Source organism: Marmota flaviventris, chromosome 14 (genome assembly GCF_047511675.1).
Source record: "Marmota flaviventris isolate mMarFla1 chromosome 14, mMarFla1.hap1, whole genome shotgun sequence".
NCBI lineage: Eukaryota > Metazoa > Chordata > Mammalia > Rodentia > Sciuridae > Marmota > Marmota flaviventris.
In genome coordinates this window covers 51,964,323-51,987,593 of record NC_092511.1, presented here as the reverse complement: position 1 = coordinate 51,987,593, position 23,271 = coordinate 51,964,323, and the positions used below count along the sequence as shown (strand labels likewise).

The 23,271-nt window shown below is 36.6% G+C and overlaps 2 protein-coding genes across 16 annotated transcripts in view; one reads left to right on the top strand and one right to left on the bottom strand.

Moving 5' to 3' along the window:
- Window positions 1-23,271, top strand: part of Wdpcp (WD repeat containing planar cell polarity effector) — a 521,998-nt gene that overhangs the window by 143,820 nt on the left and 354,907 nt on the right. Inside the window, exon 1 of one of the 15 annotated variants that reach the window (XM_071601631.1) lies at window positions 18,931-19,524. The exons of the other annotated variants lie outside the window; for them this stretch is intronic. The gene's annotated coding sequence lies outside the window, so the exon portion shown is untranslated. Of the gene's footprint in view, window positions 1-18,930; window positions 19,525-23,271 lie in introns of those variants that run through there. 15 annotated transcript variants of the gene reach the window in all.
- Window positions 3,056-18,819, bottom strand: Mdh1 (malate dehydrogenase 1). The gene is made up of 9 exons (XM_027934511.2): window positions 18,710-18,819; window positions 13,662-13,760; window positions 12,762-12,858; window positions 10,300-10,475; window positions 8,597-8,719; window positions 5,371-5,547; window positions 4,779-4,892; window positions 4,053-4,142; window positions 3,056-3,400 (listed from the first exon to the last, which is right to left on the bottom strand). The coding sequence occupies exons 1-9, from the start codon at window positions 18,710-18,712 to the stop codon at window positions 3,275-3,277; spliced, it is 1,005 nt and encodes a 334-aa protein (XP_027790312.1). The 5' UTR covers window positions 18,713-18,819; the 3' UTR covers window positions 3,056-3,274.

The window sequence follows — 23,271 nt, the reverse complement described above, 5'->3', positions numbered from 1 at the left end:
AGATTTATTGTAATTTATGTATGTTCAATAAGTTTAGACTTCACCAGTGTCTATGGGACGACTAGCACAGTGCCTTACACAGGTAAATCTCTCTGTTGAATAAACAAATAGTGTTGGGGGAGCAATAGAAATTTATTCTGGAAACTTCCCAGATCAAGTCAGACAATATTATTACTAAGGCAGTTTCTAGCCTTAATAAGAAGGTAGTGCCATGAACCTAGCACTATAGTGAAATAAGGAAGCTAATTCTTAAGAGAACAAAGTAAGAGAGAAAACATGAGTAGAAAATCTTGCATACACATATCATGGGCAAAACCTAGGTTCAATGCTAGCTGATAGAAAGCCATAGTACTTTTCCTTACCCATTTCAAGGGCCATACCCAATACTCCTGTAACAAAAGACAGGTTAACAAGATAAAAATGTCACATTTAATCAAAGTTTCAAGTGACATGGAAGCCTTCAAATTGAAGACCCTTAAACACCAAGAAGTCTCCCTATTTTTATGTTTAATTTTGATGAGGAATGGACAGCCATGTAGAAATGTAATTGGACAAAACAGTATGGTCCAATGGTAAAGAATGAGGGAACCAGGTAGGGCTGGTCTGTTCAGATATTTCTTGTCCTATGTAGCATTCCTTTTACCTCTGTCTCCTCACACACCCTTTGGAATGAAGATCTTCAAGGGAAAGGAGAAGGGAGAGAGTAACCCTCCTAGGTTTTATGATTTGCTTTGGGGGAGAGGCATTCTAGTAGCTATTATACCCCAGGGAAGAGGAATTCTGAGTTCTCTGACTTGTTTTCAGGGAAAAAAAGGAGTGGAAGACTGGAAGACAGGAGGGCAGAGAGACCTTGCTTCTGAGGTTCTTTCAATCTCCTTTAATCCAAATCACTCAGCAAGCCAAAGCACCATACTTTGGGGTATCATATTCTGAGCCTCAACAATGCCATCTCCCTTTTCTAGTTCATCCAGGCCTCGTTAGGGGTCAATAAAACCAGGTGGGTGGTATGATGAATAATGGTAGTGCTCTGCCCAGACCCTTTTAGCACCCATGCTTCCCCCACTTGTGTTGCAGCAGAGATCAGGAAGTGACTGAGAATTAAATTCTTGACCCCTATTCAATAACCAAGGGGTTGGGAGTATGAAAGCTCCAGACTCCTTGTATCAGAAATTCCCTAACTTATTCAAGCTGGAGCCATCCTTGGCTAGCTGTAATTGTAATTGGACAAAACAGTATAGTCCAATGGTAAAGACTGAGGAGGGAAACTTGGCTTCCTCCTCTTGCTTGCCCCTGCTCTCCCTCTTCCTGGGAAACTGCCTTAATAAATCATAAGCATTCGAGTCCTCAAAAACATCTTAGGGTCTATTCTTTTATTTTCTATTTTTGTAGTGCTGGGGATTGAACCCAAGGCATCACATATAACTTAGGGGTCTATTTTCTGGACAGCTAGTCTTAGACCAATAGGGCAGAAGTTCTTAAGGGGTTTTTCTCCTTGATTATAAACACATATTGACTACCTTCATGTTAGATAATCTAGAGCAGCATTTTTTTTTTTTTGTGAGAGAGAATTTTTTAATATTTATTTTTTAGTTTTCGGTGGATGCACGTCTTTATTTTTATGTGGTGCTGAGGACTGAACCCAGGGCCCCTGTGCATGCCAGGCGAGCGTGCTACCGCTTGAGCCACATCCCCAGCCGCAACAGTTTTAAGCACAAGCAAAACAGGCAATGGAACTGTACAAGAGAATGTGAAAATCTAGATCTCTGCTAGCTTTCATACATACAATTCTTTAGATGTAGATGGACATGATACGTTTATTGGTTTTTTTTTTTTTTTATGTGGTACTGGGGATTGAACCCAGTGCCTCATGTGTGCTAGGCAAGCACTCTACCACTGAGCCACAACCCCAGCTTCCATACACACACTCTTTATAAAATATTTGCTTCCGAATTCTATGTGAAATCAGTTTCCATGTTTCCAATTAAATTTTCTTCTAAAGGTATGTCTGGTTCATTTTTTTTCCTTCTTTCCTGGCTAATATAAGGGAGAGAGAAGGTAATGAAAGAGGAAGCCAATACAAGGAGCAAGAGCATTTTTTCTTCCTCTCTCTGCCTTCTAGTATCTTTTTTTGGCTGATTTTTAACGAGGAGCAGTAGAAAAGAAATGTGGTTTGTAAAGTCCCAGTCCCAGCGTCACGTGAATATTGAAGGATATGTTTGGAACTGACAGAGAATAACTGAATATCTGGTACACATTTATAACAAAATTTTATTCATTCTATGTGAAATTTTGTTTTTATACTTCTAGTTAATAGTAGTTCTGAAGGCACTTTTATACAATTGTTTTTTCTAGATCATGAGAAAATGATATAAGTAATTTAAAATATCAAATCTAACCAACATCCATGAAGGGTTATCACATCAGGCTGAGAGATTTATGATATATTGAGTGTCTCTTAAGTGTAGGAAATGGATTAAGTACAAGGATGAAATGAGATACTGCCTTCTGTTCTCAATGGAAAACAAATGACTATTTGTATGACTTTCTAGTAATAAGCTTAAACTGTGGACATTATCACACATTTCTGTGGCACTTACTAGTTATTAAATATAAGTCAATTCCTTATTCTGTTAAAGAGAAATACCTCAGGGAAGATTTATTACTGTCACTTTCTTCTATCATGAAAATGACTGTTCGAATTTCATCCAATGGCATAAACTGTTAACAGAATATTTTATCAGCTAATTTTAAAATCAAATTATCCACAACACATGAACTAACTTTTAAAGTTTTAAAAACATAAGTGTTTGATGAAAGTCAGTAACCACGTTTAAAAATATATTCTAAAACAGATTGATTCATTATCACAAGGTGAGTTGTCCTTTCTATTTAAAACTAAGAGATTTGTGCTTTAGTTTGTATTATTTCCCATCTTTATTATCTTTTCCTGGTTTAAAAAAAAAAAAAAATCACAACCCCTTAAGGAAGCTGAGAAATATACAAGCTTGGGTTTTATGAATGTTAAAATTAGCTAGAAAGTAGAATCTCAAGTCACTTTCACTTGCATATATATTTTTATTTAGAATGCAGCATTAATAGCATGATGAGACCTTCACAAATCTGTACCAAGAAGCACATAATGTTTACAATGTGGTGTTTTTCACAAGTAATTTAAGTATAACTATAACATCATTATTATTTGGTACTAAAGTCAAAGACGACATTTAGATTCCTCAGTTTTGGGGCATTTAATGAAATCAAAATGATTGTCTAGTCATGCGGAGGAAAGAAATTCAAAAGCAGTTTCTTTTTCTTCTGTCAGTTCCTTTGCAGTAAGATCCATCTTCTCACGTGAGAAATCATTAATAGGGAGACCTTCAACAAATTTCCAGGTCTTATTCTGTTTGAAAATAATTTTAAATAAGAGATTAACAAACTAGAATTGATCTTCCAGCAAGCAACAACCTAGTCTGAATTTATATCTGGAGGTGTACTTGTTTTAAAATCTGATTCCAAAGAAATAAAACAGAATCCAAACTTTTTTTTCTTTTTGTAGTGCTGTGATCAAATCCAAGCTTTGTGCATGCTAAGTGCTCTATCTCTGAGCTAAACCCCCAGCCCAGAATCCAAATCTTAAAATTAGCAGATCATTTTGATAAAAAGGTAACACTTGAATTTAAAACCATTTAATCTCAAAAAATTATAAAATTAACTATTGACTTTACCATGGTTATAATAAAGAGCAACAATACTGAAAACCATTGCTTCATTTAGAAATAACATAAGATTTGTAGGTAGCTGATATTAGAGGTGTGATAATATAATTCACTTGGTGGTAAAAGTTGACTCTTGCTGTTCAGATTAATTTCAATCTTTTAATGCCCTGAAGTTGTCATATATATAATACTCAAGTTGAGGAGAAAAAATCTTGGTTATTAAAGGAATAACTTGGTTATTAAAGGAATAACTTTCTAGGCCAAATTATACCTATTTTGAGAAAAACATATATAACTACTTTCCCATAGAAGGGAAACAACTCCCAAAGACCCTACCTTGATTACAACAGGGAATGAGTAGAGCAGATCATCAGGAATACCATAGGAGTTGCCATCCGAGATAACACCCATGGACACAAATTCTCCCTAAAAAAAAAAAAAAAAAACCCACAAAAAACAATGTTTTCTATTTTCATGGCACACTAGGATTAGTCCACACAAACAACATGTGAACTAACAAAATTAAACCAGGTGACTTTCTTACTATGTTCCTGACTTCATTACTACATAAGGAATCAGCACCAGGTTCTTCCACGACAAGAGAACTTTCATGGATATTATCTCATTCCACTCTTCCAAATTATGTGTCAAGTAGGTCAGAAAAACATATCCTTATTTTATAGATGAGGGAGCTATTGTTCAATATTGAAGAAAAATGTTTTTCTATATATTATCATGTTTAACCCTTATAATTCTGTGAGGTAAATGTCATATAACAGATGATAAAACAGCTCAGAAAGGTTAAATTATTTTCCCAAGGTTAGTCTGTTAGAAGGCAGCTGAGCTGGGAAATGAACCTAACCAGCTTGACCACTAAGGCTCTCGTTCCTTTTATATTACAATATCAGGGGATTAAAAAAAAAAAAAAAAAAATATATATATATATATATATATATGAAAAACACATGTATTTTATACACACACACACACACACACATATACACATATGTATGTACACACACACATACACACACACACACAACAGTATCACTGGGTCTTCACCTCTGGGGTTCCAAACCAGATGTCTCTGATGTGGTCAGAGATGGCTTTTGCAGCAGACATTGCACTGGACAGTTTCCGAGCCTTGATGACAGCAGCACCACGCTGTTGAACAGTCTGTGCAGGGGCAGGCAGATGTGACAGTGTTACTTGATCATAATAGCAAAATATTCATCAGTTTCAAGTTAATCTAAGGCTGCAACCATTGCTTAATGTGTTCTCTCCAATATCATGCAACTGCCTATGTTGACCTTATAAACCTAATTTGGTATAAACACCAATATTTCTGAAAAAAGAAAAGTACAAATTCCCCTAGACTGTTTACCACATTTTATACACACATGACTAGAGAGTACTATAGTTTTTCCCATTTTGACAATCAATCTCAACTGCTATATAACATATCAGATCAGACTGGATCATGGCTTTGTAGGATCCCAGAAGAAAGTATGCAGTCCTAAGAACAACTGTGAAAGACCTGCTCTCCTTAGGGATTCCCTTTCCTTTTCTTGGAGACACAAAGGACAGCAATGTGATGTGTTTCTCAAGAGTTCTTTATGCCTGGCTGTTAAGAGGACTCTCAGATTTTTCTTACCGTAATAAATTCTCCCTTGAGCCAACTGTCATTTTTCAGAGCTTCATAAACACCAACTTCCTTTCCTTGCAATTTCACCTTAGCATGATTGACATCTGGATACTGAGTTGAGGAATGGTTTCCCCAGATAATGACATTCTTTACATCATCAGCAGTTACACCAAGTTTAAGAGCAATCTAGTTGAATTAAAAAAAAAAACAACACACCATTTAACAGCTCAGAAAGGTTAGACAAATTATTTTTAGTTAAAATTGTGGCCTGTTTGACAAAGGTCTTTAAGATAAAAAGTTTCTGAAACTTCAGGAGAGCACAGAATTATATTGATTTGGAAAAAATGTAACTTGAGATACTTTTTACCAAATCCCCTTAAATGGCAGCTTCAACTCTTCAATGTCAGCTTCAATAGCCCCTAAGCTTCTCCCCCCTATAGGCCTCCTTGGCTCCCTTTAACTTAAAGCTAACCAGCAAAGGTCAGGTACTATGCACCCAGTGGGTGTTGTTTCTGAATGTCATTCATACCAGAGTTAGTCTAAATTAACATCTCCCCAGGACAATAGCTCCTGGCTTCCTTAGACACTTGCATTTGTTATATAGGTCTGTTATCTCCAGACCTAGTAATTTCCTTCCCCCTAATCCCAGCCAGTTGGCATTACTGTCAAATTACCTTGTCAGCAGACACATACAGCTCTGGTTTGCAAGTATACAGGGGAGTCCTGCAGGTGAGAAATAGTCACCAGATAGCAAAGCCTTCTGAGTTTCAAAACAAATTATGTAAGACTAGTAACCATTCGTGTTAGAAAAAAATAATCTTTGGGTTTGCTGTTTTCTCATTGGGTATAACTTCTATAAGAGGAAGAAACTGCTTCTTTAAAAACTTCTTAAGATCTCCCTTCCGCTGTGCCAGACTGACGTGCTAACCAAGAGCCTGTGGATAACAATGTGTGCCAAAAGTGATGGTTAAAGTTTGATGAGACAGCTTCTTCCCTCTTGGCTTATTCATGACTTTTGCCCTCACAAGTAAAACTGTTCAGCAGCTGGGACAAAGTCTCACTCAGTAATATCCCTGGAAGCAGAATTTTCCAGTATCTGTTTCTACTGAGGCCTCAGATGAAACAGCAAAGGGGATTACCAGTGTCATTATTTTACCTTTTTCCTTTCTGTAGAAACTATGTAACCACCTGGCAATCTGGAGTGTACAACTACAATACATCCTTTCCTTTATAACTTCATTGTACTTAAGACTCCTACAACTAGTCATTCACACAAATTACCATTTCTTTTCAGCCACCAGACCCTGCTAACAGCTTAAGGCCTCTCATGGAATATTTGTATTTCGAGTTTGCTATCCAATGACCTCCTTAATTAACTAGAATGTTGAGGGAGCTATTTCCAAGATGAGGCTCTTTTCAACTTTAGGCTGTAACCCTTTTAATAATAAAACCAAAATAAATAATAATAGCAGTCAACCTTTACTACATTTGACTCCGTGACATGTACCATGTTAAAGGCTTAAAATGGATCTTTTCTCATCCAATCCTCATAACAATTCTCTGAGGTAGATATAATTATTTTATAGCTTAAATATTCATTCTCAAGGTCACAGAGCTAGTAAGTCATTTGATATCATTATGTAATAACATGCACAAGGGTTTGATTTAGACTCAGGCAAATCTAGGATACTCTATCATTTACTAGCTGTATGACTTTGAGTAGGTTCTCTGGGCCTCTAATCTTTTACCTGTAAAATAAGGATAATAATAGATAGTTCTGTGGTACTATAAGAAACAATGAAAAATTACTTGCAGAGCATTCAGCTTATAATAGAAACTTTACGAATGTAAATTCTTTTCTTTTCCACTAAGCATTCCAGAGCTGGAAGATAACTGTCAGTTTAAGAACAGTGGTTTTTCAACTCACACCATTTTCTGGTTAATAAATACAGTTTGCTTAAAACAAAATAAAGTTTTCATCTATAAAGAAAAAGCACTACATTCATAGATCTATCTAGCAATGATGGATGAAGAAGGATGGCCAGAAAAGTGATAAGAAAAAGGACAGAGGCTATATCTGAGAACTACAACTTTTATCATGACTTCCAAGGGCACCAGGACCAGTTAGATCCGAGGAAGCTGAGAAAACTAGCTTGGATGAGTGGCCTAGCTCTGAATTTTTTGAAGCTTTGTTAATCTCCTGGTCACTCACTCCTTGGCAAATTTATTCAAGGTGCTAATGAGTAAGGAAAATTAATAATAATTAAAATCTAGCTCCTATGTAGTAAAAGCAGGAAATTTTATGGAACACACAGACACACAATATTTGAAAGATATAAAACCGAAAACTAAATTAAATATAAAATTAAAATCAAAATTTGGCTGGGTGTGGTAGCCCATGTCTGTAACTTGGGAGGTGGAGGCAGGAGGATCACAAGTTCAAGACCAGGCTCTGAAACTTGGTGAGACCCTGTCTCATAATAAAAGTGAAAGAAAAAAGGGCTGGGGATGTTGCTCAGTGGTAGAGCGCCCCTGGGTTCAATTCCCAGTACCTCAAACAAAAAACCCCCAAACAAGCAAAAAAGTGAATGTGATTGCTTAGCTCCAAGAAAGGAGAATCACACAACTACATAAAACTTGAGGGGCTGGGATTGGGGCTCAGTGGTAGAGCGCTTGCCTAGCACGGGTGGGGCCCAGGTTCGATCCTCATCACCACATAAAAATAAAGGTATTGTGTTGTGTCCATCTACACCTAAAAAATAAATTAAAAAAAAAAGAAAACTTGAGTTTTTAAAATGATCTCTTATGTATCTGACAAAATTAAACTAAATTATGTATCATCATGGGGTAATTATTTATACTAGTAATTAATTTTTTAAAAAATATTTTTTTTAGTTGTCAATAGACCTTTATTTTATTTATTTATATGCAGTGCTGAGAATCGAACCCAAGGTCACACATGTGCTAGGCAAGCACTCTACCACTGAGCCACAACCCCAGCCCTAATAACTAATTTTTAACTACTACTTGAAATTTTAACTATAGTTAGCAACTGAAATAGTTTTTAAGAGAATAGGCTTCCTAACAAATTTAATAATAATTTAACTTTAATAACTACTAAACAACAACAACATCAAAAAACAACAAAAGTACAAACTAAGATTCAGTTATTTTAAAAATGAAAGAAAATGGTTTTAAATCTAAAATTCATAAATTTAAAAGACATTTTTCTCACTTGAGATTTAGCTCGGTTATGATCCAAACGAGTTAAGCAACTGAAGTTCTCCTTGGGGATGGATGGAGCTGACTTAGCGGCAGTCAGGCAATTGGTATTTGCTGGGTTTCCCACAACGATGACCTAGGATGACAGAGAAGAGTTATGGAATGTATACTTATTAAACTATCTTAGAATTCCACTGAAATGTGTTAACTGGTAGTTTGTATATCAAGCCCAAATGAACTAAATATACATAATTATCATTGTAGTTTGTATCATCCCTTTGAAAGCATTTTGACTTGTTAGTGTTTGGTGTGACTACTGAAAACTTTTTTTTTTTTTTTTTTTTGATAGAGCCACTGTTATGTATATAAGTCACTTTCTATTTGGCAATGTCCAAGACTTAAGGTGCATTTCTTTCTATTTTGTTTTTGTGTGAAAACAGACACAGAATTTATTTAACTTACTATAAAAACTATGTAAAGTAAGACCCCATTTCAGAGTTTGATTCATTCATAACATTTTCCTTCTTTTTGAGTTTATTTTAAGAAAACAATTTGTCTCCATGAACTGAAAGTAATTATTCCCTAAATCTGCCCAATTCTAAGAATTGCTTGGGCTATTTGCTAAAATACAGATTATCATCCTTTTCCCTCTCCTAGATCTACTGAATCAGTCTTCAGGAGAAAATGCTTCAGGCTATTTTTTTTATATTGGGGAGGTTTAGTCAACACTGAATTACAGCACAGGAAAATGTATATATGGGTTTTTAGTGATAAGAATCTTACGCATAAGGCCCTGAGTTCAGTCTTTAACACCACATAAAGAAAGATATTGTGTCCATCTACAACTGAAAAAAAAATTAAAAAAAAAAGAAACTTTATTTTGAATTACAGAAAAGCTGCAAGCCTATTAAAAGGATAGACTCCCATAACCCCTTTATTCAGATTCTCCAATTTGCTCCATCTTTAAGACTCTCTTTCTACACATAAACTGTAATCTTTTTTTGGTCCTTTTGAGAACAAGGTTCAGTTAAGATGCTCCATGGTCCCCAAGTACTCCAGTGCCAGTGAATACCTTCCCCAAACAAGGACACTTTGCAGAGATGGAATTACTATGCAAACAATACCACAAATCCAAAGCAGCCTGGATTTAAGCAGCCTGAACAATCTTTATCTTTTACTAAGAGTACTGAGGATTTCTATCCAATTCATTTCTATCATTTTCTGTTAACTATTTCAAATAAAAATCTGTATCAAACAAAAATGCAGACACCTATGAAGTGTCACAGATAGGACATTTTATTTGCCATCTTGAAAAATTTTTCTTCTTTTTTGATATTAGGGATTGAACCCAGGAGTGCTTTACCACTGTGCTTATATCCCCAGACCATTTTATTATTTTTTTAAAATTAATTTATTAAAAAAATTTTTTTAATATATATTGGTGGACCTTTATTTTATTCATTTATTTATATGTGGTGCTGAAAATTGAACCCAGTGCCTCACACATGCTAGGCAAGTGCTCTACCATTAAGCCACAACTTCAGCCAAGACCTTTTTATTTTTTTAGTTTGAGATAGGGTCTTGCTAAGCTGCTGAGGCTGGCTTGGAACTTGTACTCCTCCTGCCTCAAAATTTTTTTTTTCTTTTTGTTTAAATAAATTTTCTTATACCTTTTTGAAAAACCCAATGAAATACATGTTGGTTACTTTAACTCACCTTAACTGACTTCTTAGCATATTTCTCCAAGGCTGCACCCTGGCTTTTGAAGATTTTCACATTTGCTTTCAGTAAATCTTTCCTCTCCATGCCTTCCCTTCTTGGCATGGAGCCCACAAGAACAGCAACATCCAGGTCTTTGAAGGCAACCTCTTCTTCATCAGTTGCAATGACATCTGTGCACACGGCAAACAATAGGCTAAGCTACTTAAATACTCAAGTCTGAAATTTTCTTTTTCATACTAAATCTACTTATTCTGTCACCAAAGTGAAAACAAATAGCAATGTTTATTTATTCATATCACATTGATACAACTTGTAGGGGTCAAGAAAGACAACATATTAATATAATCACCTTAACATGGCAAAAATGTTAATAAATTTACTTTGCTTTTCCTATTTCCAATAATTAATTCAACTTTAAATCTTCTATACCTATTATTTTTTTAGTCACATATGATATAAGGTATAACATAACTTCTGAAGCAACATTTATTATTTGCACTTATTAACAGAGATAACAAAAGAGCAACTAATGCACTAACCTTTAAATTATAATTACCTCAAGATCTAGGATACGAATTATGAATTAAAAAAAGTTAATGTTAATCAAGGAGTATTGTGCTAGGAATAATGCTAGGAAATTTATATTATCAAAATTTAGTCTTCTCATTTTAGAGATGAAAACACTGAGCTTTAAAGAGACTAGTTAGTCACCATGTTAAGATAGTGAGGAAGGCTATAATTCCCACCTATGTCAGTCTAGACCATGCTACAGTGTCAGTTCAATAAACATATACGATTTGCTTTTTGATGGAAGAACATGTATCTTTCCTTTCCTTTGTTGATTGTATTAGAAAGGTCATGACTGAGATTTGGCATTTCCTTTGGTAAATTTTTAGGCCAGTGGACTGGTGTCAGTTGGACTGTAAGTCCCCGAATGGGCACATGCAGGAAGACAAGTTAGAAAAAATACCCAGCTTCCCCTTCCCAGCCACACATTCTCATTTGCAGAATGTTCCCTGTTATATTTATACCTTTCAGAGAACAAACTGGGCCCATTACAGAGCAGAGGGAACTCAGCAGAAAAGGGAATGCAAATGGGAAACAGCAAAAGAAGAAGCTGATTTGGAAAAAATTGTAGGTAAGAAGGGAACCAGCAAAAAAGCTGGTTTCTACAAAAAAAATTGTAGGTAAGGAAAGGGAACCAGCAGAAAAGCCCAATCATGTATTCTTTTACAGAACCATGCAACCAAACAATTTTGATGGTAGAGTATCAATTTTAGTATATGTCTACTGAAGAGATACATGAATATTAAGAAGGCTTCTTTTTAGGGATGTGTATATATTTTGTTTTGTGCAAACTTCTGAGTATCACTAATCTTTTTTAAAAAATTTTTTTAGTTATACAATGTTTGTTTACTTTTATGTGCATTGAACCCAATGCCTCACATGTGCGAGGCAAGCGCTCTGCCACTGAGCCACAACCCCAGCCCCAGTATCATTAATCTTTATGAAAAGAAAAAGACTATAATGGAGATATAGTTAAAGAAAAATATTTAAATTAGTTTATAATCTGACCTGATATTTTAACAAACTTTTCAATCAGATTTAAGACTTCTGTCTTATGAGTAATGTTCAATAATTCTCTAAGGTGAACTCCTGTGGGTTTTTACAAACTGTGTAGTATATGATTAGGACAATTTATACTATGTCTCAACCTGACAATGGGCAGATGGAACAGGACCATATATGTGGGATCAACTAATTTTCAAGGCAGTGTATGGCTCTGGAGGATATGCTTCAGAATTAGTTTTCCATTAAGGAGGTGTGACTATTAGCATTTAAATAGACATTATATCACAACACAATGTAGATAATCTCAGGTATATGTAATTCTTGTGTGATATTATGCCTAATTAGTATAATAATAATAAATTATATATAGACATGTTGAAGAAAAAGTAGCTTTTTACTTGACAAATTGTTTCTCACTTTTACCCTTACTTACTATTGTGTACATGTTAAAAAGTAGTTATAGCTTGGGTTGGGGTATAGCTCATGGTGAGTGCCTGCCCAGCATGCATGAGGCCCTGGCTTTGATCCCTAGTATCCTCCCCCTCCAAATCTATAGTTCAGAAAACAAAATGAAATACTTTCATGAAATAATTTCTAATTAAGTCTCTTCAGCAAAAATATAAAATCTATTTTTGTTAAGACATATAATACCCTTTTTCATTTCCTTTTGTGGAACTGGGGATTGAACACAGGGGCTCTACCACTGAGCTATAGCTCCAGACCTTTAAAAATATATTTTTTTTAAAAATTTGAGGGTCTTGCTAAATTGCCTAGAGTGGCCCTGAACCAGTGGTTCTCCTGCCTCAGTCTTCTGAGTCTTCTAAGTCTACTCAGTCTTCTGAGTAGCTGGGATTATGCAGGTTAAAGCTGACTTTCTAACTCACCTTTCAGGAGGGGAAGGGCACAGTCTTGCAGTTCCATTAGGACACCATTGAGAACACTCATCATGGGAGTGACATCCAGCAGCACAAGAATGATAGGCTGCCAAACAGCAAGGACAGCATTCGTCAGTGTAGGTTTTTATTATTTAGTCACAAAAAGCCCTTTCAAAGTTTTTGTTTGTGTGTGTATGTATAAAAGTTTTATTCATTAGCCATAGTAATTACATTAGGAGCTCAGTTTTCTAACACTGCCACTTTGAGAATAAGAAAGGCCATAAAACCAGCTATTATTTGGTAACAGAAACAGCAAAAAGTAATCATCTATAATGAATTTTTAAAAAGTACATAAAAGGAGTCTCACAGCTTGCTCCTATTGTTAATAGTTGTATATTTGATTTCATGGTTACTAAGTATAATATCTGACATGAGGGAAGAGCTCAGTATCTGTGAGTGAGAAAAAATATTTTAGTGTATTTATCAGATTTGCTAGAATTAGGGTGTCTGCTTCCAATTTAGAAGCAGATTTTCTGTCTATTTTGGTTCAAAAGAAGACCATTTATGAACAAGGAAGTGCTGATTCAGCAACCTTCTCACAGAGCTCCAACTAAGCAGTTACTATCCTTAGTGATATCCTATATTGACTAGCACCTGCTGGTTGCACCAGGTTAACTAAATACAGTACAAAGGAAACTATTTTGCAAAGTAAACTGATTTGCAAACTATTTTCACTGTCTACAGGGATGCCTATAAATACTTTACCAGCTTCAGTTTATAGCAATGCACCTTTTACATTTATTGGGACTATTCATTTCTTTACCATTTTATAATTTGTTTGCAACTAAATACAGGATTTTATTAACAACAGTCTTACTCTAATGCCAAGATTTATAGACATGCCCCTACCTGGTCTTTACCAAAGACAGATCCATTTCCAATACTGTACAACAGTGAATAAGCAATTTGACCAGCTGCTCCAGTCACAAGGACTCTAATTGGTTCAGACTGCAATGAAAAAGACCCATATAAGTTATAAGTCTCTTCACACCAGGTTTAGTAGAAAATTAGCTTATTGGCTTGTTTCAGTAAATATAACACACACAAATCAACTGAGAAATTTCCAGAACATGTGTCTTTGGCTGGGTTGATGTGGTGTTATTTAACTCTCTCTGTATAGGGAACACAAAGTGTTAGCCTGTATTTACTTACATAATCCTATCCTTTTTTTTTTTTTTTGATATGTTACCACTAAAATAGGCCTAACAACGTCAGTGTGTGCAGTATGTATGTGGTGATACAAACCCTGGCTGGCAAGAGCCTTTCAAAACCTTATTATGCAAATCTCCCACTCCCATCTGCTTAGTAGAATTCTTCACACAAGGAAGAACAGAAACAGTGGTCAAAACTTTCCATTTACATTGAGTCAAAATATTTAATAAGACATTTATGTTTCAACTTAATTAGATGTAGGAGGAAAAATAAGCCTTTTTTTAATTAAAGGAGAAAAAAGAGAATATGATAGTATCTGGACTAAATAAATTTTAATACTAAACAGGAATAAAAGACAATGGCAACATGTGCTGACTGTTGACAACCTGATTCTAAAGGAAAAATTACATTTAAAAGGAAGGAGAGAGTAAGTATACAAAGAGTACAACAGTTATAATAGAGACAAGTAGCCTTATAGGTTTCAATAAAACCTGAATATAATAAGACACATGGACAAAAATAATAACCGATATTGATAAACCCAAAGTCATTAAAAAATAAAGGTAAATTATGCCCAGAGAATTAAAGAAGTAGAATCAAGGTGACTATTTTTTTTCCCCTGACAATGCTGGGTAAATCCACTTCTACTCCTTGTCACCCTAACCGTACCTGCATGGAGAAGTGGCTTATGGAATTGACTTAGGGCAGAAGAAGCATTTGATTTCTTTTTATTTAAAATTCCAGATTAGTCACATGTCTGAGATGGAAAGAGGATGGATGATCTTGAAGGATCCTTAACCTTAACTGTGAGATCTGAAGGTCAGCAGTGCTCAGTCACATGGTACCCACAGAAGCCAAAGGAAAAGTTCAGGAAAGTGTATACTCTTGAAGAGAAATGAAACTGATCATAGTAGGCTATACAGAGAAATAACCAGACACAAGTAGGAAAAAAGAGGAAGAGAGGAAGGCAGAGAGGGAGAGAGAGAGAAGGAAAACACACTAAGGATAAAGTAGAAAGATTTTTCCCTGTTTATCTGGGTCTTTTCCCTGCCTTTTTTACTAACTTTCCCCCCCGACTTTCATATCTCTAAATATACAAATATAATAATCTCTTAAATTAATCATTTTGATAAACATGACACAAAATATTTTTTTGCTGATCTGTCATTACTAGGATAATAGTAATGACATTACTAGGATAAATAGTAAAGACTATTGCTATTTGCAGAAAAATTATTAAAAGCTTATATATATATATTTTTTTCATTTTATCATTTTCCCCCTCTTCCTTCAAGTCAAGTAAAGTAGATAAAAAAATGAAAGAGGAAGAAATAATTCCCTCCTGCCCCTTTATAATGCAAGTTCCTTAAAGCTGGGGGTTTGTCTATTTCATTTACATTGTCATTTTTTTTGTCTACTATATTTACTGTTATATCCTAACTAATTAGAATATCTGGCATGTAGTTGGAGCTCAAATATTTGTAAAAGAACTACCAAAATGATAGAAATCTATAAGAATTATTTGGAAGCATATCAAACATGCTTTAAAAACATATTAAAAGATATTTTATTCTCACATACTTGCTTTGAGAAGGCTAGAAACTTAAGGACCATAAGTTTCAGCTATAGTGAGTGAAACTACTTAAGCCACTAGTTCTAATGTGTCTTATCAATCAAGTGAAAAACTTATTTAATTAATTCACTAAACAATATCATTGAATCCCTATCATGTACTTGCTACTATTGTAGGCAAGGGATCCATTAACAACCATCTGAATTTAGAAAGGGGATAAGCCAATTCTCTAAAACAGAAAGCTAGAAGCAGTAAAGAGTAGTAATTAAGAGATGGCCTCTGGAGCCAAAGTTTCTGGACTCAAGTCCTGGCTCCACAACTCATTAGCTGTATGCTCTTGTGCAAGTTACTTAACCTCTTTGGGCTTATAGGGCTCTGCCACCACAAAATTTTCCTCTAAGAATTCTTATAGTCTGTGGTCTTCTATTTACATATTTGCTACACTCTACTAGACCTTGAAGCCCCCTTAAGAGCAGTATGTGTTTGACTCAAATTTGCACTCTAATATAATGTGAAAGAATGAAAGTAAGGGTAAAGAAAAATATAAATATATGCTACTTCAATGGAAAGCAAGTTGGGATAATAAAAAGTTCATTCTCCTAGAAAGTCAGGCAGATGGCAAAACAGAATAATGCAGCCAATTTTAGGAATTAATCACAGTCCTTACTAAAAGGGTTGTGGCCAACTAATGAACAGCTCATTTCACCGCAGGAGTTTCCTTCTCTTTGGGCAAATTATTTTCACAGGTAGGCAACTTCACCTTGTTAACAGTAGTATGAAACCTATGTAGTCTGGATGTTTGATGATAACTGGGTAAAGCAAGCACATATTTGGTTCTTACTCTTCTTCTGCAACATTACAACTGACAAGTGGGAAGGTAGGCGAACCCGCTGACTTCTCACACTGTTACAGAGTGAACATAGGTGGCTATTCTTTGCTCAGCTATCTGGGCAGTCTGCCAAGATCCATGAAGGAATGTCTTTGCTCTTGGCAGGGCACTAATAACCTTCTTGCAAACCAGGTTCTCTCTTGAGAATGTGCTAAAATCTCAGTTATGAAACTTGAATTTAAGTGTTTTTTCTGTTATTTCATGGAAAAAACATGTATTCTTTTTTTTTACTCCCTAGTTTGCATGTATTTCTAATTTACATAGATTCTGTAATGTGAAAGAGAAGCAGTCCCATTCAGATTCCTTCAGTTATTCTTGCTGTTACTCCCTATTGACACAAGCAAAGAATTTCCTCCTTTAAAATTTGCTTTGATGGGCTGAGGCTGTAGCTCAGTGACAGTGCACTTGCCTAGCATATGTAAGGCACTGGCTTAGATCCTTGGCACCATATAAAAATAAACAAATAAAATAAAGGCATTCTGTCCATCTACAACTACAAAAAACAATTTTGCTTTGAATTGGATTACAAAATATGGCTCTTTTCTAAATCAGTGATTGTTCACATGCTTTCTGAGTTGGGAAGATCCTAAGTCATGTGAGACAACAAACTGACAGAATTCTTCCTCATGAACTATCTCTGGCACCCCAGTGACCTTCCAAGGGTGAGGCCTGGCTCAGTCTACTGTGCAACAAAAACAAAACAAGAATAGGGGCCTTGGATTTCTCTGTGACCTTGCAAAAGTCATTTGACCTCACCAGGCTACATTTTAAGATTAAACGAAAATAATCTTCAATTCTTTTCCAATTTTAGAATTCTAAGGAATAAAGCTTTTAGGTCATCCACATGTTGATAATACACTTGTGTTTATATTCACAATATGATTGTATCTTCATCTAGAATCTCAGCACTAAAAATAAATTTTTAGAATGACTTGGTAAGTATATGACACAATAATGGTAAAAAGGAGAGACCCTTAATGCAAATTGTTGTGTGACCTTGACAAGTCATGTTCTCTCTGGGTCTTAATAAACTCAATTTAAATATATTAAGCGGGGATGTTTGTCAAGATGACCTTTAAAAGGCTTCATCCAGTTCTAAAGTGACAAAGTCCGGAAGTACTCTGATAATAAGTACCTCTGCTTCCTTGCTAAAATAATTAATATAGAAACTACTGAAATCATAACTTAAATGAGTAATAATGTCATATGACAAAATAATAAGGAAACACTTATTTGGAATTAGTAGTGGTCCCCAATCACCTTAAAGAGATGGAAGGAGTAATGTGCCCTTGCCTGAAAACATGTATTTTCAGGTTCTGGGAAATTTCCAATTCACGCAAACATTTCCTCACACTCTCCACTCATTTTCATATTTTGAGATAAATGGGAAAAATATTTCCAAATATAAAAATACAAACACTGAAGCAACTTCCCTCCATCTGATGGCAAATGTCACCTTCAAACAGTGCGCAGATTATTCCTACGTCAGTTTCCTCGCCCCGCCTCCCCCTTCAGCAGAGACAAGATATGGAGACCTAGGGTGCACGTTTTCAATGACAAGATGGTTACATTGTATTACATTTAAATGCAGTGCTTCTGGAATCCATAACAGAACAGTAAAGAATATCTGCACTAGTTATTTGGCTAGTGATGCAAACGAGCTCTGGCATTATAACGGACATCAATGACAGGTTTTAACATTTTGAGAAATTAGATATGGCGGCAACACGTCTCCTGAAAACGTAGATCGTAATCTGGAGCACCTGGTGAAATCCTGCCTTAACAGTCGAAGGCCTTTTGCTTTCAAGGGCTTTGTGATTGAAGCCCTTAAATACTTTGGGACGAGAGAGAAGAGAGAGAGGAGAGAGGAGAGAGGAGAGAGGAGAGAGAGAGAGAGAGAGAGAGAAGAGAGGGAGGGAGAAAAAGAGGTTAGGATTCAACTAACTCCTCCTTTCCATCAAACCCCATCGTCCTTATCAAGCTCTACATAATTCTTCAGAGAAAATCAGAACTTGAATTCCATCCCCTCGGCAAGCAGCAGGATCGAGATCGCGCCTCTCCAAGGACAGTGATATCTCCAGAGCCCTTTGAAGAGGCCCCCAGGTGCATATCAACCCCTTCCCAATTACTGGAATACTGCGTCAATCCCCAAATAAAAGTCAGGGCGTTACAAACGGCGCTAAAGACAGCGACTTGCATGGCTGCAAAAGTCCGTCAAGCGCAAGAAACCCCATACAAGGGTGCAAAGGCTAGACACGGGCAGGAACCCGGGCCCACACTCACCATGATTGAAAACTGCGCGGACAATTCCTGCACCTGCAAAACGAGCTGCAAGGAGTCAGGTCACCTCCACCGCGGAATCGACACCAGGAGGGCGTGCGGTGGCGGCCTGAAAAAGCTCGGCTGCGGCCGCGGCGTCTTCTGGGAAACGTAGTTCTCGCTAACTCTGCTCTGGCCCAACCTCCGAAGCATTTCCTTAGTGTTGAACTACACTTCCCGAAACCAGAGGGTCTGTTCACGTCCTTCTCCTTGCGCTCTTAGCCGGTTGTAAAGTAGTCCCTGACGGGGAGCTTCTGATTGGAGGATGATTATGAGCGGAGGGTTTGAGCTCCGGAGGGGAAAAGACGGCCTGTGGCACTCTACAATTGGCGGGAGGGAAGGCGTGTGTGACTGGAGGGAGGAGAGACAGACTCTTAGCGACAACACCCACACGCGCGCTACTGAGACCTTAGCCCCTGCTGAGGCTAAACGTGGGCGGTACAGAGGCCTTCCGCTGCGTAAAGCCGGCTCGACCCGGAAACAAAACCTTTTTAAAAACATTGTACACGCTCCGGAGGGGCGGGGGCGTTGGAAATGTCTGGAAGACCAGATAGCTTCTCAGGTTGCTAGGCGACGAGGCGGGAGTACCTGAGCGAACTGTGGAAGCTAAGGCTCCCAGACCCCCGAGACCTAGAGCGAACACCGCGCCCTCCTCGGTCCTCCCTCACTTTGCTGGGAGTCCTGTACCTTGGGTGGCGTCCGGTGACGAGGAGAAAGTTTGTGGGGACGCCCCCTCCCAGGCGACTTAGGACTGCACGTTTTCAGCACTCCGGAGTCAGGTGAGCCCTGGCCTCAAAGTGAGAAATTTTCTTTTTACTTTAGCGCCCAGAATGCTGCTGTGCGCCATCCAGTATTGCTTTCTCTGGGGTGCAGCTACACCCAGAGGGTACCCTGAAGCTCGCGGGTGGAAATGCTACCGTATTCTGGAGTGAATAGTGTCTTAGAGTTTGCGCCCTATCTCCGCTATAAAACGTAGCTCTTCCAAAGTTAAATCAAAAATATTTATTGAGTCTTTGTGGGAGGTGAGCCCCTCTTCCCAGCAACTTGCATTCCACGGATCTTTCTTTGCCCTCCTTGAACGTTGACACTTTCACCCTTTAGCAACTAGATGCACTTTACATCACTTTATCCCTTAAAATTATGCCAAATCTGCATATCTGAGGAAAGAGTGGCAGCTGAATGGGAGACACTAGTTGTTTCAGGTAGAATATCAGCTGTTAGAACATTTAAGAGGTAGGTTTTTATTTAAAAGTAAAGCTGCCCATAAGACATTCAGGGCTGTCTGAAAGCTTGTTTCGTGGGGATATTGAAAGGAAGGTGTGCTGCTCTGCCATAGTATTCCCAACAAAATGAATAAAATATCTTTATTGGATAACATTGGTATAACTTCTGAGTTTTATCGCTGGTAAATGAGTGCCAAGTGATATCTTTCTATTTTTCTCCATTTCATTTTTGAAAGATTTACTATTCGGGGGAAAGAAATATAAAGCCGTGCTTTCCTAGGTGATCCTTCAATAGCATTTATCATATTTACATGTCTCCTCTTTGAATCACTGTATTCATTCAGTTTTCAGATAACATACTTTTCTGATTTTCCTCTTGTGTTACTGATTGCCCTTTCTCAGTCCTTCCAAGGTTTTTTTTTTTTTTTTTTTTTTTTTTTAAAGCTCTGATCTCTTAACTTTGGAGTGCCTGTTTTCTTCTCTGTCTACACACTTAATCCTTAAGTGAACTCATTCATGAGTTGTATCACTTCAAATGCTACCTCTGTTTTAAAAATTCCCAAATTTGTTTCTAGTCTGGTATTTCAGGGGTATGTCTAAACTACTTATTAGGTCCACTTGATTTTTCTAATAAGCATTATTTCTATTGTTTTACGGTATTTCCTACTGTGTACGGAAGTATAACCCTCTTTGAAACAAATAACATGACTTGCTCCAGTTCTATGATGTTGGTTGTGGATGAGATTACCAGATTTCAAACTGTAGGGTAGAAATGACTGGTTAGATGAAGAACTTACTTTTTTGTAAGGGTTATTAGTCTGATTCATAGACTGAAATCTCCTGTTTTCAGGAAAAACTCGTCTGTTTTGGAATCTGTCTGCTTCCTTAAAGTTTCAGTTTGATTGTGTGTTTAGAATAAGTGGGTTTGATCAGTTAGGGTCTAGTGCAGGAGCTCAGTCCAAAACATCACTATCCTCCCCGCTCCCCATAATTTTTGTTTAAAAAGGAGAGGAGAAAAATTCTCTAAACATATTCATTGCCATTACACACATTGAACTTTAGTCAAACTACCTGCTATTGCCTGAAAATATACTCTACTTTTCTGCCTCCATATTTTATGTGTGCTTTTTCCTCAACTGCAATCTTATCCTACATTTCTGCCTATTAAAATTCATTCCACCAGGCGCTTTTCAAATACTTTGACCTTTGTGACGCCTTCATGGAAAAAAATTCAAGCATACACAAAATAAAGGTAATATAATTTTCTGAATCCACTGTTCTGCTTCATTAATTATTACCATTTTGCCTTCCTTCCTTCCTTTCTTCCTTTCTTTTATTTCTCTCTCTCTCTTTCTCTCTCTCTCTCTCTCTCTCTCTCTCTCTCTCGTGCTGGGAATTGAATGCAGGGCCAATCCTTGGGAGCGTGCTAAGCATGAGCTTTTACCACTGACCTGCAACCTCCACCCTACGTTTTTTGAAAATCTTCCTTTCTCTTCCTCTTTCCCAACATTTTCAAGCATTCAGAAAAGCTAAACCGTGAATACTCTTTATAGTAGTTTGAGTTATTGGAAAGTCATGATAAATTTTAAACTAGATTAGGTGGGATGGCCAACTACAGAAGAGAATAAAAAGGAAGTATGAATAAAAGAGGTGATAAAGAGCAGCTGTGACTTCTAGGATGAGGAAGAAAGACTAGGATAGGGCCCCTCTTCAAAAAGGTCATGTCCATGTTTACATGATGTATAGAAGTGCCCTCTGTCTTTGAGAAGACTGGGGCCTGAGGCTACTGCTGGAGCTTGTCTTCTCAGCATGGCTTTGGGGTTCCTGTGCTGAATAATAATAATAATGGAGTTATAATGGAGTTCCAGAATTTGGAAGGAAAGTATCTCCCTGCTTCTTTTACCTGGCAGCATCACTCCATTGCCCTGGAGCTGGCCAAGGAGAAATGTTTGTAGGATGGCACAAAGCAGGGCAAAGAAAGGTAGATTTAGAACTAAGAGATAAATTGATAACCATATGCTCACCACCTATTCTACAGTTGTTAAGCATTTTGCTATATTTACTTCATTGGTCCATCTACATGAAGTCTTGTGGTTCCTTAGCCTGATTATCACTGTTTTAAATTTAAAAATGATTATTTGCAAAACTAATCTATGGTAGGAAAAAGTACTATCTGTAGTTCCCTCTGGGTGTGAGAGTTGCATGGGGATTGACTGGATAGGGGTTTCATTTTCAGAGGTGTATGTGTTTGTCAAAATCTGCAAATGGTACACTTAAGATTCATCCATTTCATGTTATATAAATTTTATCTAACACCATAAAATGTTTAAACCCTAGTTATATGTATATTAAAGAGTTTAGGCAGTGAAGTATATGTAAGTCTACAGCTTTCTTTGAAATGCATTAAACATATGATAGATTAATGGATGCACACTAATAGTTATGTCCAAAAATGAAATATACATAAAGCAAATATAGTGAAATGGTGAAATACTAGATAATTATAAATTTTATAGAATCTAGTGGTTATTTACTTCACAATATTTTTAACTTTTCTGTATCATGTATTAAACTAATAATTTCCTTGTGTAAAGGAATTATGTCTTCTACATCTATGTGCCTCATAGAACAAAATATGCTGTCTCTCTGACAATAGGTACAAGCAAAAATGTCTTTAAAATTGTCATTGTGGAAGCTGGGAGACTAATCTTGCTTAATGAACCTAACTGGTTTCAAAATTATCTAGCTAAGCAGAATTTTTGTAAATGCAAATTGTATTGGGGAAATTGGTGAAATACTGAGAATATCAGAAATTTCTCAGTTTGATATTAGAATAAAACATTATTCAGCCCTCTGTACCTGAAGGTTCTGTTTCTGTGGATTCACTCAACCATGGATCTTAAGTATTTGGAAAAAGAATTGAGTCTATAATGAACATGTACAGACATTTTTTCCTTGTCATGATTCCTTTAACAAAACAGTGTAACAACTGTTTACATAGCATTTAAATTGTGTTAGGTATTATAAGTAATCTAGAGATGATTAAGGTATAGAGGAGGATGTGTGTATGTTATGTACAAGTACATTCCATTTTGTATAAGGGATATGAGCATCCTAGGATTTTGGCACTGTGCGTGTGTGTGTGTGTATGTGTTTGTGTATGTGTGTATGTCTGTGTCTGTCTCCTGAAACTAATTCTATTCAGTCACTAAGAGACAACTATATGTTCAGTTTTGCTGTAAATAGCTTATTATTAGCTTGTTTACCAAATTATTTAGCTAAGTGATCAAGCTTAAATCTTTA

What these genes read in the sequence shown, in the direction of transcription:
- Mdh1 (XM_027934511.2), bottom strand. An exon ending in ATAACCGAGCTAAATCTCAA is followed by an intron (nt 5,548 to 8,596) that starts GTGAGAAAAATG and finishes TAATTCAACTAG; the next exon opens with ATTGCTCTTAAACTTGGTGT. An exon ending in TCAAGGGAGAATTTATTACG is followed by an intron (nt 4,893 to 5,370) that starts GTAAGAAAAATC and finishes GCCCCTGCACAG; the next exon opens with ACTGTTCAACAGCGTGGTGC.